Source organism: Cetorhinus maximus, chromosome 9, assembly GCF_964194155.1.
Source record: "Cetorhinus maximus chromosome 9, sCetMax3.hap1.1, whole genome shotgun sequence".
Lineage (NCBI taxonomy): Eukaryota > Metazoa > Chordata > Chondrichthyes > Lamniformes > Cetorhinidae > Cetorhinus > Cetorhinus maximus.
Genome location: NC_135887.1, coordinates 792,000 through 810,108, shown reverse-complemented (window position 1 = coordinate 810,108; position 18,109 = coordinate 792,000). Strand labels below are relative to the sequence as shown.

Here is an 18,109-nt window from a genome sequence, read left to right as displayed (position 1 = left end):
AGAGAGAGGATGGATAGCCAAGGATGTATTTTCAGCACCTCAATGCTATTAAGAGTTCCAAAATCCAAGTACTTCCACATCCCTTCTAGATTCAGCCCCCCTCTACTCCCGCCCAGACTACACCCTACCATCCACTATGCCTACTCACAACCTTCAGTTTCTCTTAGTTACAAACACCTGCACTTCCTGAGACCCAACTTCTTTCTCACTCATACTGTAGCACATCTCAGATAGTCTATTCCAACCTCCACTTCAGCAAATAAAACAAAAAATTTGGAACTCTGACAGAAAACAAAATAAATGCTGAAAATACATAGCAAGGCAAACAGCAATAAAGCAGAGAGCAAGTGTAAAAATAAAAGGTAGGTCCTGTCGTTTTTGGAAAGTATGTTTCATCAAGTCACACTCTTATTCCTGAGAAAAATCTCAAATTCAAAGGAATTGATGTGGCTTTGATGTTCTAAGTACAACCAACTACATTGAAACCCGAGAATGAAATCCTATTATATTAGGTGTCATTTGTACTTTTCTATCACATGTAAAGTCAGATCGGGTGGCTGGGGGAGTGTCGATGAGGTTTGCAAATAGAAAGTTCGGATACTTTCTTTGAATGTTAATTGTTGCTATAATAGAAAATTCTGCAGTCTATCTCAAATATATTTATCACAACATCTAAATACTCATGGTTAACATTGTTTTGAGATTTTAAAATTGGAACAAGGCAGATTTCAATTACCTAAGAGGCTTCTAGGCTTCTCTGGCTGAGGAGAATTTTAAAACTACACTTTCAACAGCCAAGGTGAAGTGAGGAGGAGTTTGTCATTATGGCCCACGTAAGACAATCAATCAGGAAGAACCAAGTCGGAAAAATAATTCCAATATTTGAAGTTCCAATCAAGTGCTTCAATTAAGTTTCATCCCTCTCTATGAAAGCCTTTACCAGGGATATACAGCAGCTTAGAAGCAATTCCAAAGAATTAATATTTTATGCACACTTGTTTTGTTTAAATGAATTTCTTATGCAATGTGGCATTGCCAGTAAATCCAACACAGCGGTTCAGATCAACTTCAAACGTTTAGATGGAATAATGTTATTAGTTCAGCTTCTCCTTTCATTCAATGGTAGCTTCTGCAGGCCAACTTTAGTTATTTTTTATACTTTACTGATTTTGTAGTACAAAAATAACAGTTCCCAAGATCCTGTTCACATGCTTGTTTGAAGTCTTGCACTTTGGTTGATCGAAAAGCAGAAGGCAAGGAAGCCAACATGACAGAAACAGAACAGGAGAACGAGAAACAAAAATGAAATCGGGCAGAAAGATTTTTTCTAGCTTTGCATCGTGTGTAGCCATGAATATGAAATTTTAGGCAATGAAATACGAAAGGGACATGGAAAAGCAAAATACTGCGGATGCTAGAAATGGGAAATAAAAACAAAGTGCTGCAAAAACCTCAGCAAGTCTGGCAACACCTGTGGAGAAAGAAAAAGGGCTAATGTTTTGAATCCAATATGACTCTTCGGACCTGGGGCATAGACATATGCAAGCTACATTACAATGTCGGAAACATACATACACATACATATAGGACCAGGCCCTCCAACCCCTTGAGTCTGTTCTGCCGTTCAATGAGTTCATGGTTGATCTATATCTTAACTCCATCCACCTGCCCTGGTTCCACTTCCTTTTAAACCTTTGTCTAGTAAAAATCCCCTGATCTCACCATTTAAAATTATTAATTGAGCTAGCATCGACTGCTTTTTGTAGGAGGTAGATCCACACTTTGTGTGAAGAAATGTTTCCCAACTACTCTCCTCAGTGACCTGACTCTGATTTTAAGGTTATGACCCCTTGTCCAAGACTCCCCCAGCCAGCAGAAGCTTCTTCCTAAATACCATGTAAATTCCTTTCAAAATGATTTAAAAATCTCAATCAAATCACCCCTTAAATTTTTATATTCGAAAGAATGCAAGCTTGATTTGTGTAATGGCTCATCATATTCGAACTTGTGGAATTATGGTAACAATCTCATGATCCTGTTACACGCTTCTTCCAAGGCCAATATATCTTTTCTAAGGTGCAGCTCCTAGAATCGTACACAGTACTCTATTTGTGGTCTGACAAGAGCTAAGTTTATAATTGCAGGAAAATTTCAATCATTTACATTCTAGTCCTCTAGAATGTCTGACATTCCTTTGATGTTTTTGACTTTTTTTGTACCTGATGATTATATTTTAGTGATTTGTGTACATGTGCCCCTAAATCTCTTTGGACCTTCATTGTTTGCCATTTAGACAATATTCGATCTTTTTTTTATCCAAATGATTGACCTCACGCTGTGCCGAAATCCATGAGCCATACGTTCACCTCCATTTAATCTATCTCATCTTGAAACTTTATGCCCCTGTCTATGCTACTTAATACACTACCAATCTTTATGTCATCAGCAAACTTGGATATATGGCACTCCACTATGTTATCTGAGGCATTAATAATGATAGTGAATTGTTGAGGCCCTGTCACAGATCCTTCTGAGACACCACCAGTTGCTTCAAACCAATTAAGAGTACGTACTTATTATTCCTACTTTCTACTATTCCCTAACCAATCTCCTAACCAGGTCAATAATTTACCTTCAATTTCATGATCTTCAATTTTAGCGAACAGTCTAATGTGGAGCCACATTGAATACCTTCTGGAAATTCTTATATATTGGGCAGAATTTTCCCCCTATCGAGGGGGTGGGGAAGTTCAGGAGCGGGCACATGGAGGTGCGCCTCCGATCGGCGCCCCTGATTGGGCCGCGCCGCCATTTTATGTGGGCGGGCCAATTAAGGCCCGCCCAGCGTGACGTCCGCAAGGACGCGCTGAGAGCTCCCTGTGCTGGCCAGGGGGAGGGAGGGGGGTTCCCTGAGCCGAGAATGTGCTCTTTAGCGCATGCGCACGGAGTGCACTCATCTCCCTAAGGTTTAGCGCTGCCTCAGGGAGATCGGCTCTACTGTCAACAATATTAAAAATAGAAAAAAAATTCCCTGACATGTCCCCTCATGTAACACTGTCACATGAGTTGGGACATGTCCATCACTTTTAGTTACACTTTTATTAAATTTTTAAAAACCTACATGAAAACTCATCCCGCCCATGGATGAGGTTTGATGTTTTCTCCAATGCCCACCAGGGCTCCCGGCCTGCTCACCGACCTTAAGGTTGGACGGGCAGGTCCAATAATTACGTTAATTACTTTGTCAATGGCCTCAATTGGCCATTGACAGGTTGCTGGGCGCACAGCTGATTCGGCTGAGCCCCCGCCCACCTGAAATTTGAAATGACGTGGGGTGACGTCGGGAGTTCCACCTGATGTCATCCCGCGTCATTTTACACGCCCCCCACTCGCCGACTGGGAAATCCTGGCCATTATATTCCTAGATATTTCCCTGCCTACTACTTGGTTGTTTCCTCAATAAATTGAACTAGATTCATCAGACATGACCTACCCTTTAAAAATCCACGATGACTCTCTATAATCAGCTCACATTTCTCCAAGTGCTCAGTCATTCTATCCTTAATTATAGATTCAATAACTTCTCCATCACAGATGTTAGACTAACACAGTAATTTCTTGGCTTCTCTTTCTTGCCTTCCTTAACAGCCATGCATGCACACATGTTGAACAGCCATCCCACACTCGAAGAACAACTACCCAAACAGCTATTTGCAGCAAATTTGGAATAATTAGCTCTATTATACAGAGGTCCTTCAGAAGAACACATCATAAGCAAACAACTGACTATTAGTCAATACAAAATGGATGAAAAGGTGCCTGCTGATGTGGATCATGATTTACTTAGGGATAATATCACTCATGTCGCAGTGATGAAAGGGCCTGTTGCATGAGGCAGACTGGGTTGTGTACAACATCTGAGGCAAAGGAGGATTGAACTTGTTGAAAGCAACTTTACAGCTGTTGAGAAACCACTTACCACAGCATGGTGGAAAAGCAGTTCCCAGGAATTCTGAAACTTCTGGTTCCACAGCATGTCTGTAAAATCATGGATGAAATAACCTGCAAGACAAGGATAAAAAGGTTTTTTTTGTTTTTGAAAGGTTTAACTCTTTAGCCTGTTGCTCCCCTTGGCACAAAGTGAATTTTCTCATTGAAATAAGGAACGTTTGTGCTTGATAAATTGAACATTTCAGGCTCCTGATCTCACCAAACCATCCCTGACTAGATGCTGCACTGCACTGCAATTTCCTCAATTCTCCCCAACAAAATGCCTGTGGTTTTCTGCAAAATAATTGCAAAACTAAAAATTCAAGGAATGGAAATTTTGGAAGTGCATTTATATATATATATATAAAACAGATCCTATTATCACACCCAATTTTCTAGAAGACCAAATGAACTACATTAATAAAAGGAGCTCAACAAATCTATTGGAAACATCAACATGATGGGCCAAATGGCCTCCTTCTGTGCTGTTACCATTCTGTGATTCTGTGGCATAATTTTCAGGTTTGACACAACCAAAATGAGCAAAATGCTGAAATTGATGAATGGGACAGAAACATTATTGAATGGCTAAAGGAGATCTCCAATTCCAATTCAAAGTATACATGTTGTGAAGATGCAAGTTATCTTTCTTAATATTTTTGGGAATATGGTAGTATTCTGTAAAGTATGTGTGTGTGTGTGTGTGTGTGTGTGTGTGTCTCCAGGGGTAATTAAATTGGGGGAAGGTTAGTAAAAACAACTTGTCTGTGGGAACAGAGAGATGAAAGGTAAAGGTGCAAGATGCATGCATTTGTAATAAGAGACTTTGGTAAAGTTGGATTTCAAGTAAATAGGTTGGGTTTTAAATTTGCATAATAAGCAAGTAGGGACTTGACTTATCAGCTGTTAAAATTCAAAGGGTAGGTTAGAAATAAAAGGACTTTTACAACTTACAAAGGTTTTGTAAGGAAACAAGGGAAGGTTATTAAATTTTATTTGACCTATAAGTGGAGGTGATAGGGAGACATGAAAGATTTTTGTATTTTGGAAAAGTTGAGTTCAAAGAGGTGTTTAGGACAATGGAGTCTAGGCTGAAAGGAGAAAAACAGATATATAACAGAGATGTTTAATTGAGTTGTGTGGCTGTGTGGAGTGGGGATATCCTGAGACTTGCTCTGTGCTGAGAAAGGTTGTAAATTTGATGTAGCCATCCAGTTTCAAGCCAGGGAAGTCTTTGTTTTCAGTAAACAGTCTGTTTCTGAACTTCCTTTGGTTCCGCAGCAGAGTGAAAGAGAGTAAGAACTTGTGTGATATACTTTATTAAAGTAGCAGTAGTTTTTGCCTTGAGTAATTTTACTGGTTTTTTATAGTTAAAATCTATAAGGGAGTTTTTGTCAAGTAGTTAACTTGTGTGTTCTGACCAAGTGGGTTTTTTTGGGGGAATGTTTCGTAAGACTGTTTCAACTGTGTAATTTTAACCTTGTGTTTAAGTTATTTTTCTTTTTGTTAATAAATATTTTAATTTTAAAATGCTAAAAGTGTTACTGGGACTCTACGCTTCTGGGGTCAGTAGTTTTCCCCTCGTTTTCAAAATACAAAAAAACATTATGATCAGTCAGACAAGTTTCCCTTTGGGATTTAATTACTCAGCGAATAACATTGGCTGTGGTCATAACAATGTATCAGTAATGATAGGACAGTTATATGCTATTTACAAAGGTTCTGCCACCAGATTTTGTTTGTTGTCAGAGACATGGTAGAAACTAGGTACGTACATATTCTTGGTTTATTGATTATACTCTAAAACATTTTAATTAATTATAATTTGATGTAATTGCTTGTGTTCTGGGGTGAGGGGGTAATTTTGGTTTTGGTGGGCCGAAAAGGGGAAGGTTTCTGAGGTGCTTTGCCATTGATCTCAGCCTCTGTGGGGGCCACTCAGTCATTGGATTATGGGAAATAACAACCTGTCCTGAGATAACAGCGGCAAAAAGATTCATGAAGGAGGATGAGGGGGAGGAAAGCGAGAAAAAGAAAAGAAAGAGCTTGTAGTTATATAGCACTTATCACAATCTCAGGATGTCCTATACAACCAACAAAGTCCTTTCGAAAAATTGCTGTTATAATATAGAAAATGCAGTAGGCAGTTTGCACAACCAGGTACTACAAACAGCAATGGGATTATCAATAGATCATTTCAATTTATGTTGCTTGGAGCATATATATTATCTAGGACACCAGGAAAAACTCCTCTGCTCTTTGAAATAGGGCCATAAGATCCCTTACATTCACTCAACCAACTTATGGGCCAGAATCTTCGGGTTGGTGAGTGGGATCAGGCCCCGTTCACCGATGTGTAAAATGACACGTGGTGACATCACGCACGCGTCCCGACGTCATTTAGATATTCAGTTCGGTGGGTGCGCACCGGAGTTGGCTGTGCGCCCGCCAAACTGTCAAAGGCCTATTAAGGCCATTTAAAAACTAATTAAAGTACTTAACGGAGCTGCCCATCCAACCTTAAGGTTGGCGGACAGGTGAAGAGCCCAGGCGGCCTTCGCATTTATCCACAGGCAGGATGAAATTTCACAAGGGATTTATAATTCAAATACATTTTTTTTACTAAAGTTCATTGACCTGTCCCAGCTCATGTGACACTGTCACGTGAGGGGACATGTCTTAAAAAGTTTTTTTTCTTTATTAAAATGTTTGATAATCAAACCAATCTCCCTGAGGCAGCTCTGTATCTTGGTGCAGGCCCCAACTCAGCCTACTCCCCCCGCCCGCACAGGGAGCACTGAGCGCTTCTGGGTGCCTGTCATGCTGGGTGGGCCTTAATTGGCGAAGTAAAATGGCAACTTGCAGCCGATTGCGGGCGGCGATTGGCCCCACGCCCACTCCTACCAGCTGCCCCCAGCGGGGAGAAAATTCTCCCCATGGAGTTCCCATGTAGAAGGTTTGACAGGGATTTAAAAAGGTTCACTGGCATCAACAATCTACGGTGTAATAAACCACATACTTCCTGCACCATGATGTTTAAAGTTATCCTTTCTATGACAACCTTTTTTAATGGAAAAATCCTATTTCCCTGCCACTGTGTAGTTACAGGCCTCCCAAGTGGTGCTGTAACATATTATCCAGGTTCGACGGAGTATTTTGTTTTTCCACTTAGGGCAGGATTTTACAGCCCCACCCACCGTGGGGGTCACCCAGTCTCGCCGAAAGTCAATGGACGCTTGGCTGGGCCGCTGAATCTCCCCCGGCGGGCCCCACCACAACGGGGCCAGGAAATCCCGGACTTAATACCCCCCTCCCTATCTCCAGTGTTTCAAACCCAAGTTTGGGACAGCCACAATCCCCCAGATTTTTCATCATAACTAAAACCTTCTTCCTGCTATAATTCTAGTAAATCTTCACTACTTTAAAATAAGTAACAATCAATACTTTAAAATGAACATTTAAATTGCTCAATAGAGTTACTTTAGAATTAGTATGCTGATTGCTAAATATGTAAGTTGTTAGTAGATAACTAAATGTTTCTAGCCCTTATACCCACACCTGAATAAGTTCGATGCAAAGGCAAATGGGTTTTTAAAAAATTATTCTTTTGTGTGGTGTGGGAGTGACTGGCATTTATTGCCCATCCCTAATTGCCCTTGTTCAGAGGGCACTTTTAAGAGTCAACCACATTGTTGTGGGTCTGGAGTCACATGTAGGCCAGACCAGGTAAGGACAGCAGATTTCCTTCCCTAAAGGACATTAATGAACCAAATGGGTTTTTACAGCAATCGGTGATGGTTTCATGGTTATCATTAGATTTTTAACTGCAGATTTCTATTGAATTCAAATTCCACCATTTGCCGTGGTGGGATTTGAACCCGGGTCCCAGGAGCATTACCCTGGGTCTCTGAATTACCAGTCCAGTGACAATACCACTACCTCACTGCCCCTCATGGGGTGCATTAGAGGCTGCTGATGTGATGCCACCTGTTTCCCCAAACCCCCATACCCTCCAAAGTTGAAAACTGTTTCCATGTAATTAGGAACAGTGCTTGCTGTTAAACAGAAACTATAATTTGAGATTTCCTAAAGGCATGCATGTGTATCCTAATTTGACTGACAGAAAGGCCTGCCTCAATGGGTTGGATCAGCATCTTTAGGGCAGTTCTAGGAAAATAGCCTGAGGTGACACATCCAGAGATGGATGGGGATCCCTGAAAAGAGTCAGACAGAAATGGAAAGAGTGCAAGTTTACCAGTCACATCTTAGTTTGGTCAAAAGGGAACCAAGGCCCAAGGGCAGAGCAGCATTCACAGTATTGACAGGTTAGACTATCCTGAGTCCTGGAGTACGCAAGGACTGTTTGAGAAAAGGTTCTTAAAGTACAACCACATCAGTTCCTGTTGGTGCTGCTGAATCAAAACATTGTCAATCAATGAGCCAAAAACCATTTTTTTTCAAAACTAGGATGAAATCATCCCCACTTCCTTTGGCACAACAGAGGGTGGTATCAACTGTCTCTGCCAAAATCAGTGTCACTGCATTCAGAAGCTCCAGTTCTGCAGAGTGAAACAGCAAATCCAGTTTGGTCCCACTTCCACTTTCTTCATACCGTACAACAGCCAACTCAGTAACATGCGGCATTAGAACTTTTACAAGTTATTACTTTGGATAAATATGCAGTATAAAATGAGTGATTTAAAAAAAATTAATAGTCCTGAAAGAGTTAAATGATTGAGCCAATTTCAACTGAAACATCCGGGAACAATTCAGTGGCACATACAGAAGTTTTAAACATTACATGTTTCAGTGGCATCCAAGATTCCAGCCCACTTTCTGTTGTTGGAAGTCTCAGCCAGCAACTGAATCATTTTTACATATCGGGTGGGAGCCAACTTTGCTAACTTCTTAAACTGATTGTGTTCAAACGCCTTTGGACTGGGCAATGAAACATTTTATTTTTTAACTGAAATTTTTAAGCAACCATCTTCAGCCAGAAGTGCCGAATGGATGTTCCATCTCGGCCTCCTCCTGAGGTGCCCAGCAACACAGATGCCAACCTTCAGCCAATTTGATTCACCCCATGTGATATCAAGAAATGGCTGAAGGGATTGGATACTGCGAAGGCTATGGGCCCTGGCAACATTCCGGCAATTGTACTGAAGACTTGTGCTCCAGAACTAGCCACACCTCTAGACAAGCTGTTTCAGTGCAGCTACAACACTGGCATCTACCCACCAACATGGAAAATTGCCCAGGTATGTTCCGTCCACAAAAAGCAGGACAATTTCAATCTGGCCAATTACTATCCCCTCAGCCTCCTCTCGATCAACAGCAGAGCGATGGAAAGCATCGTCAACAGTGCTATCAAGTGGCACTTAGATAGCAATAGCCTGCTTACTGATGCTCAGTTTGGGTTCTGCTAGGGCCACAAAATTCCTGACCTCATTACAGTCTTGATCCAAATATTGATAAAAGTGGTGGATTCAAGAGGTGAGGTGAGGGTGCCCTTGACTTCAAGGCAGCATTTAACCAAGTGTGGCATCAAGAAGCTCTGGTAAAATTTAAGTCAATGGGAATCAGAGGGAAAACTCCCCACTAGTTCAAGTCATACCTAGCCCAAAAGAAGGTAATTTTGGTGTTGGAGGTCAAACATCTCAGTCCCAGGGTATCACTGCAGGAGTTCCTCAGGGTAGTGTCCTAGGCCCAACCATCTCCAGCTGCAAATCAATGACCTTGCCTCCATCATAAGGGAAGAAGTGTGGAGTTCACTGATTGCATAATGTTCAGTATCATTCACAATTCCTCAGACACTGAAGCAGTCCATACCAATATGCAGCAAGACCTGGAAAACATTCAGGTTTGGGTTGATTAGTGGTAAGTAACATTCATGCCACACAAGTGCCAGGCAATGACCTTCTCCAACAAGAGAGAATCTAACTATCACCCCTTGACATTCAATGGCATTACCAGCACTGAATCCCCCACTATCAATATCCTGGGGGTTACCATTGACCAGAAACTGAACTGGACTAGCCATACAAATACTGTGGCTACAAGAGTAAGTCAGAGGCTGGGAGTCCTGCGACAAGTAACTCATCTCCTAACTCCCCAAAGTCTGTCCACCATCTACAAGGCGCCAGTCAGGAATGTGACCGAATACTCTTCACTTGTCTGGATGTGTGTGGCTCCACCAACACTCAAGAAGCTGGACACCATCCAGGAGAAGGCAGAACATTTGATTGCCACCGCATCCACCAACTTAAATATTCACTCCCTCCAACACCAAAACGCTGTGGCAACAGTGTGACTATATACAAGATGCATTGCAGTTACTCAACAAGCCTCCTTCGTCCAAATCCGTAATCTCTACCACCTGGAAGGACAAGGGCAGCAGATACATGGGAATACTACCATCTGCAAGATCCCCCTCCAAGCCACTCACCATCCTGACTTGGACTATTTCACTGTTGCTGGATCAAATCCTGGAACTCCCTTACCAGCAGCATTGTGGCTGTACTTGCGTGAGATGGAGGGTGGTTCACCACCACCGTTTCAAGGGCAGTTACAGCTGGGCAATGAATTCTGGCCTTGCCAGTGTCGCTCAAGCCCAGGAACGAATAAAAAAATTGAAATGCAATGAATTCTTATACAACAGATGAATAAAAGAATTTGGAACAAAACAAACATTTGATATTTGTGTAGTCATGCTGATGTCTTGCTGCTCACAAAACCTTAAACAGCAAAATATGGAGGGGGAAGGGAGTCAGGTAGGTGGTTGAGCTTTTAGCTCTGATGTTTCAGATATCAATGAAACAACAGCACAATAGACAACATAGCAGCTTTTCTATTCATATAGATGGAAAAGCAAGTACAAATCATTGGCTCACACTTCTGGATTTAATGTGTTTTGACACAAATTTCAAAATGGCACATGCTAGCTATTCAGAGAAGACATTGAGTGAATGGAAGTCATTGTCCTGCCAACAATCTACATCTTTCAGAGCCTGAAGGAGGGTTAAAAACAAAATCCCACAGTGCTTTGCAGCAACATAATAATTCAAAAGCTGACACCAAGTCAAAGGCAGAGGTATGAGGAGGAGCGACTAAAAACTTGGTCAGCGAGGTAGGTTTTATGTAATATCTGAAATTATAGAGGCAGAGAGGTGGTATAGTTTAGGGAGGGAGTTTCAGACCAAGGGGTCTAAACGGTTGAAGGTACGGCCACCAATGGCAGGGCAGAAGTGTAACGTAGAAATTTGTGGCACAGGAGGAAGACATTCAGCCTATTATGTCAATTCTGGCCAAAAAATATCTATCTAGTCAAATCCCACTTTCCAGCCTTTCTGCAGCCTTGTAAATTATGGCACTTCAAGTGCATATCTAAGTACTTCTCAAATGTGATGAAGTTTTCTGCCTCTACCACCCTTTCAGGCAGTTCCAGAACCCCACTATCCTCTGGGGGAAAGAGTTTAGCCTCAACTCATTCCTAATCTTTCCACCAGTTACTTTAGTGACCTCTCTGCTAGGGGAAATAGGATCTTCCCAACCATGTTTAGACCCCTCATAATTTCATGCACCCCAATTAAATCTCCCCTCAGCCTCCACTGTTCGAAAGAAAACCCCAATCTACCCAATCTTTCCTCATTGCTAAAATCTCCAATCCTGGCAACATCCTTGTAAATCACCTCTGCCTCTCTAGTGTGATCACATCCATCCTGTAAAGCCATGATCAGAAGTGTATACAGTACTCTAGGTGTGGCCTAGTTAGTGTTTTATCTAGATCTAGCACAGCCTCCCTGCTCTTGTATTCCTTGCCTCGGCTAATAAGGGAAAGTATCCCCTATAATATCTTAATCTCTTTATTTACTTGTCCTACTAGCTTCAGGGTTCTGTGAACATGCACCAAAGTCCTTCAATTCCTCTACAGTTCCAAGAATCCTATTTATTATGCAAATCCTTGCCTTGTTTATCTTCCCCAAGTGCACTACTACACACTTCTCCGGATTAGATTCCATTTGTCATTTTTCTGTCCACCTAACCAATCTATTGGTATCTTCCTGTAGTCTAGTTTTCTTCCTCACTATCAACCACACAGCCACTTTATGTTTCATCTGAAAAGTTCTTAATCATACTCACTACATTTATAGAATCATAGAACGGTTACAGCACAGGAGGCCATTTGGCTTATCATGTCCGTGCTGACTCTCCGCAAGAGGAACTCAGCTGGTCCCATTCTCTTGCTCTTTCCTAGTAGCCCTGAAATTTTTTTCTCTTCAGGTGCTTATTAATTCCCTCTTGAAAGCCATGATTGAATCTGCCATCACTACACTCTCAGGCTGTGCATTCCAGATCCTAACCACTCGCTGCCTTGAAAAGACTTTCCTCATGTCACTGTTGGTTCTTTTGCCTTTCACATTATATTGGTGTCCCCTAGTTCTCAACCCTTCTACCAATGGGAACAGTTTCTCTCTATCTACTTTCTCCAGACCCAGCATGATTTTGAGTAGCTCCAACAAATCTCCACTTAACCTTCTTCAAGGAGAATAGTCCCAGCCTTTCCAATCTATCCACATAACTGAAGTCCTCAGGCCAGACTTTTGTGGAGGGGGCAGGGAGCACGAGTCAGGAAAGTTCCCAACCCTGCAAACCTGTCCCCATTAAGAAGGCCCCACCTGTCACATTTTTGTTCTGGGGAGTCAGGGGCAGGATGGAGTGGCATTTACCCACCTCCAGAGGCAGGCCTAAGGTGCCAGCAGGGGCAGGCAGGCAGCAAGGCCAGCAGGCTGGAAGATCCACCTCCGTTTACTGGGGCTTTGGCCCAGCTGTAATCATGACTGTCAGGCCCTCAAGCCTTCACTCCTCACCCACCTCTCATGCCCCCCATATCTCTCATGCACCCCCATATCTCTCATTCCCTCTCCATGCCCCTTCCATTACTTCCATTCGCATTATCCCAGCATGCACTATGTACCGAGCCAACGAGCCATTGGCAAGTCTAGCAAGTTTTAAATTGCTCATGAAACTGACAACATAAGCAGAGGCTTTGAAAAGATACTTTGACACTTTTAAGAGGTTGTTAACTGAGCAGTTTTTTCCCCCCAATCAATCACAGCCATTCGTAGAATCAATGTCGGAAGCTTTTATCCATTTCAGAGTAAATAAACACACAGGCATTGAAAAAGCACAAAGTAAGAATAGCTAATTACATGGTAATAGAAATGTCAATTAAACAAAGTTGCCCTCCCCTCTGCAGCTCTTCTGCATCAACACTGCCTACTGAGCTAAATGGATTAGTCATTATTGGAGTTCAGCCAAGCATTCATAATGAGGCCATCTGGAGAAACAAATGTTTGCTTCTGGTGATACAGTTGCCAGATGGCCACATTATGAATGAGAAGGTAAATGGGGCAATGTATTTCAAAGGAAATGCTGAATGGCTGTTTTGTTTTGGTTGCCAACTTGATACTGGGCTTCCCCCGTGGTTCACGGCTCCTCTGAGGTGCTGTGAACCACATCAACTAACAGAACGAGCCTGACTCCATTAAAATTGCGGAGAGTCGGGGGGAGGGTCTGAAAAACCCAGCCCCAACTTGGAGCTGGCAAGGTTAGGAGTGCTGTATGTGGGCTGGCTACCTGCACCCTTATCCTGCATTGGCCAAAACTGCTGGATATGGGAATGTGGGTGGGAATCCCAGAATTGAGTTTTGCCTGCCATCTTTAAAGGCCTCCAATTCGTCTGACTCCACAAAAATCTGGGCCCTCATCTCTTTGGTGTCCTCTCTAAAGCCTTCACATCCTTCCTGAAGTGTGGTGCCCAGAATTGGACCATACCCCACTTGAGGCCAAAGCAGTGTTTTATGAAAGGTTCATCACAACACCCTTGCTTTTTGCCCTCTATGTCTCTATTTATTAAATCCTGAATCCCAAATGCCTTTTTGACCACTTTCTCAAGCTCCCCAGCCACCTTCAATCATTTGTGCACCTATACCCTCAGATTTCTCTGTTGAGCATCCCCTTTAGAATTATACCCTTTATTTTATATTGCCTTTCCTTGTTCTTCCTACCAAAATGTATCACTTCACACTTCTCTGCATTAAATTGAATCTGCCGTGGTTTGCCCACTTTACGAGTCTGTCTATGTTTATTTGAGGCTTACTTCTTTCCTCCTCACGGTTCCAAATACTTCCAGGTTTTATGTCATTTGCATATTTTGAAATTGTGCCCTGTACACCAAGGTCTAGGTCATTAATTTATATGAAGAAAAGCAATCGTCCTAATACCGAACACTGTGGTAAGCCACAATATATCTTCTTCCAGCCTGAAAAACAACCCGTCCACCGCTATTCTCTGTTTCCTTACACTGAGCCAACTTTGTATCCATGCTGCCACTGTCCCTTTTATTTCATGGGCTTCAGTTTTGCTGGCAGGCCTATTATGTGGCAGTTTATCAAACACCTTTTGGAAGTCGATGTACAGCACATGAACCACATTATCCTCATCAACCCTCTCCGTTACCTCATCAAAAAACTCAGTCAGGTTAGTAAGACACGATTTGCTTTTAACAAGTCCGCATTGGGTTTCCTTAGCTAATCTACACTTATACAAGTGTCAGTTAATTTTGCCCCTGATTTATCATCTCTAAAAGCTTTTCCACCACAGACTGGCTGTAGTTGCTGGGTTTATGCTTGCACCCTTTTTAGAACAAGGGTGTAACATTTGCAATTCTCAATGTATCCAAGGAGGATTGGAAGATTATGCACAGTGCCTCTATAATTTCCTCCCTTACTTCCTTCATTATCCAAACCATCCAGTCATTGAATTGTTACAGCACAGGAGGCCAATTGGCCCATTGTGTCCAGGCCAGTTTTCTGGAAGAGCAACTCACCTAGTCCCACTTCACACGTTTACCCTGAGGCCTTGGAACCCTTTTCGCTTTGGGTACTTATCCAACTCCCTTTTGAAAATCACAATTGAACCTTCCACCATCACATTCTCAGGCATTGCATTCCAGATCCTAACTACTCGCTGCATAATAAAGTTCATGTTGCCGTTGCTTCATTTGCTAAACAGCTTCAATCGGCATCCTCTGTTTTTGACCCTTCTGCCAACTGTCCTGGTGACTTATCAGCTTTTAAGTACATCCAGCCTTTTTAGTATCACTTCTTCATCAATTTTTAGCTCAACCTCCTTTTAACTATGACTTTGGCAGCATCTTCTTCCTTGGTACAGAGCAGATGCAAGGTACTCATTTAGTGTTTTAGCCATGCTCTTTGCCTCCAAGCAAAAGCTCCTTTTTGGTTCTGAATTGGCCCCACTCCTCTTATATCACTTTTACTATTTAAATGCCAATGGAAGGCATTTGTTTTTCTGTTAGGTGTCAATCTGTTCTCATATTCTCTCTTTGCTTCTCTTATTTGCTTTTTCACTTCCCTCTGAACATTCTAAATTCAGCTTGGTTCCCACTGGTGTTATCAGCCTGACATCTGTCATACACACACTTTTTCTGCTTCATCTTACTCACTATCTTGCTCATCATTGAGGGAGCTCTGACTTGCTTGCCCTATCTTTTCCTCTCATGGGAATGTACCTCCAATGTACCTGAGCTATCTCCTCTATAAAGGCAACCCACTGTTCTGTTACAGTTTTGTCTGTAAATCTTTGATTCCAACTTACCCAGGCCAGATCTATTCTCATCCCATTGAAATGGGCCCTCCTTTAATCAAATATTTCACGGTAGATCGTTCCTTGTCTACAGCTAGTCTAAAGCTTATGATACTATGATCATTGTTCCTTAAATGTTCCCCTACTGAGGAGAGGGATTCTGCTGCTCCTTGCTCCATCTCATTTGCCAGAATCAGAACCAGTAATCTCTCCTTCCTCATTCAGCAAGAAACAAACTGACCAATAAAATTCTCCAGAACACACTTCAAAAACTATTCCCCCTCTCGTTCCTTAACACTATTAATACGCCAGCCTGTATTAGGATAATTGAAGTTCCCCATTATTAGTCCTCAACAGTAGTTGTACCTTGCTATAACTTCCCTGAAATTTTGCTTCTCTGTAGATTTTCTACTAGTTGTGGCCTATATAATACACCCAGTAGTGTAATGGTACCTCAATTGCTTCTTAACACAAACCAAATAGATTCTGTCCTTAAAAACAAAAAGCTAAAAGCTACTGCGGATGCTGGAAATCCAAAACAAAATAAAAACAGAATTACCTGGAAAAACTCAGCAAGTCTGGCAGCATCGGCGGAGAAGAAATCAGTCAACGTTTCGAGCCCTCATGGCCCTTCAGCAGAACTGAAGCATAGTTTCAACAAGGGAGAAATATAATGCTTCAGTTCTGCTGAAGGGCCATGAGGGCTCGAAACGTTGACTGATTTCTTCTCCGCCGATGCTGCCAGACTTGCTGAGTTTTTCCAGATTCTGTCCTTGGCCTATCTAGGGCATCCTCTCTTTCCAGCACTGTAATATACACCTCAATCAATATTGCACCTCCCCCTCACCCCCCCCTTCCTTCATTCAAGTCTAAATCATTGATGTATACCACAAAAAGCAAGATAACTGGCATTGAGCCCTGTGGAATCCCAATAGAAACAAACTTCCAGTCACAAAAATATCTGTCAACAAATACCCTTTGCTTCCTGCCACTGAATTATTTTTGGGCCCATTTACCACTTGTCCCTGGATTCCATGGGCTTTCATTTTTCTGATCAATCTGCCATGTGGGATCTTCTCAAAAGCTTTGCTTAAATTCACGTAGACTACATCAAACATGCTACTTTCATCGATCCTCCTTATTACCTACTGAAATGATTCAATCAAGTTAGTCAGACAGTACCTCCCCTTAACAGATCTATGCTGATTGTCCTTGATTAATCCTTGCCTTTCTAAATTACCATTAATACTGTCCCTTGGAACTTTTTTCCAATGAAGTTAGGCTGCCTGGCCTGTAACTACTTGGTCTCTTTTCTTCTTTCATAAACAATGAGACAATGTTAGCAGCCCTCCAATCCTTAGGCACCATGCCTGTGGCCAGAGAAAATGGAAAAATGATAATCAATGCCTCCACTATTTCCTGCCTGGCTTTCCTTAACAATACATTTAATCCAGGCCTGGTGATTTATCCACTTTCAAAGATGCCGATGCACTTAATACTTACTTTTTTGCTGTGTTTATACCCTCCAACATTTTACACCCTCCTCAACTACAATATTCGCTTTGTCCCCCTCTTTTGTGACAGAAAATAATCATGAAGAACTGTGCTAATGCCTTCCGCCTCCACACACAAGTTACGTTATTGGTCTCTAATCAGCCTACTCTTTTCTTAGTTTTTCTGTTGCTCTTTAAGTATTTATAAAACATCTTTGAATTTTCCTTGATTTTAAAATGTGAGGTGTTAAGGACAGTAAGCAGATGTAACTGAGCAAGCACAGGTTTGCTGGATGCACAGGATTTGAAGCTGGATTATGCTTCAGGTTCTTCTGCTTCAAGGTTGGCAAAAAACAAATCTTTGTCATCTGACGAATGCATTTTAAAATACGAAAAAAATACTACAGACGGAGAAGCAGTTATTCTATTGATGAAAAAAGTGAATACAAATCACTTTTATCACAATATTGATTTAACTTGGTTTGTAACCAAATTATCCATACAGTTCATTTATTGACTAATAATTAATCATTGACTTTTTGTAAACTATGACGTAATATTGAGACTGATAACTGGCTATGTGGTTGTATTCCCATTTCTGGCAATAACCTTTGTGAACTCGCAAATCTATTTAATGTTAACATTAGTACAAAAACTGCAATCTCTTCTACGTTGATAGAAGACACAGTTAGGGCAAGAACAGCTAAAGTAGATGTTGCAACACGCACAATTTACTGCATCTAACTCGATATGGCAAAGACAATGGGGCACATTCAAACGACAGGCAAACCAATAAAAGAGTCTTGCAGCACCATCCCAATATCTGGGTGAACTGTGACTTTAGTAGAAATCTGTGCACAAATTATATGCCTACTCAGAGAGTGGTAACTACACAGGAAGAAGAGAAGAGGAAAATAAAAGGTGATTTACAAGAATGGTCTACTAACAATAAAGCCATTTAA

General features: G+C 41.7%; 1 protein-coding gene across 1 annotated transcript in view; it reads right to left on the bottom strand.

Annotated features, from left to right (window-relative positions):
• tlcd2 (TLC domain containing 2) overlaps window positions 1-18,109 on the bottom strand; it is a 91,905-nt gene that overhangs the window by 65,717 nt on the left and 8,079 nt on the right. The window contains exon 3 of the mRNA XM_078547931.1: window positions 3,980-4,062. Within this exon, the coding sequence (XP_078404057.1) occupies window positions 3,980-4,062 (83 nt within the window). The remainder of the gene's footprint in view (window positions 1-3,979; window positions 4,063-18,109) is intronic.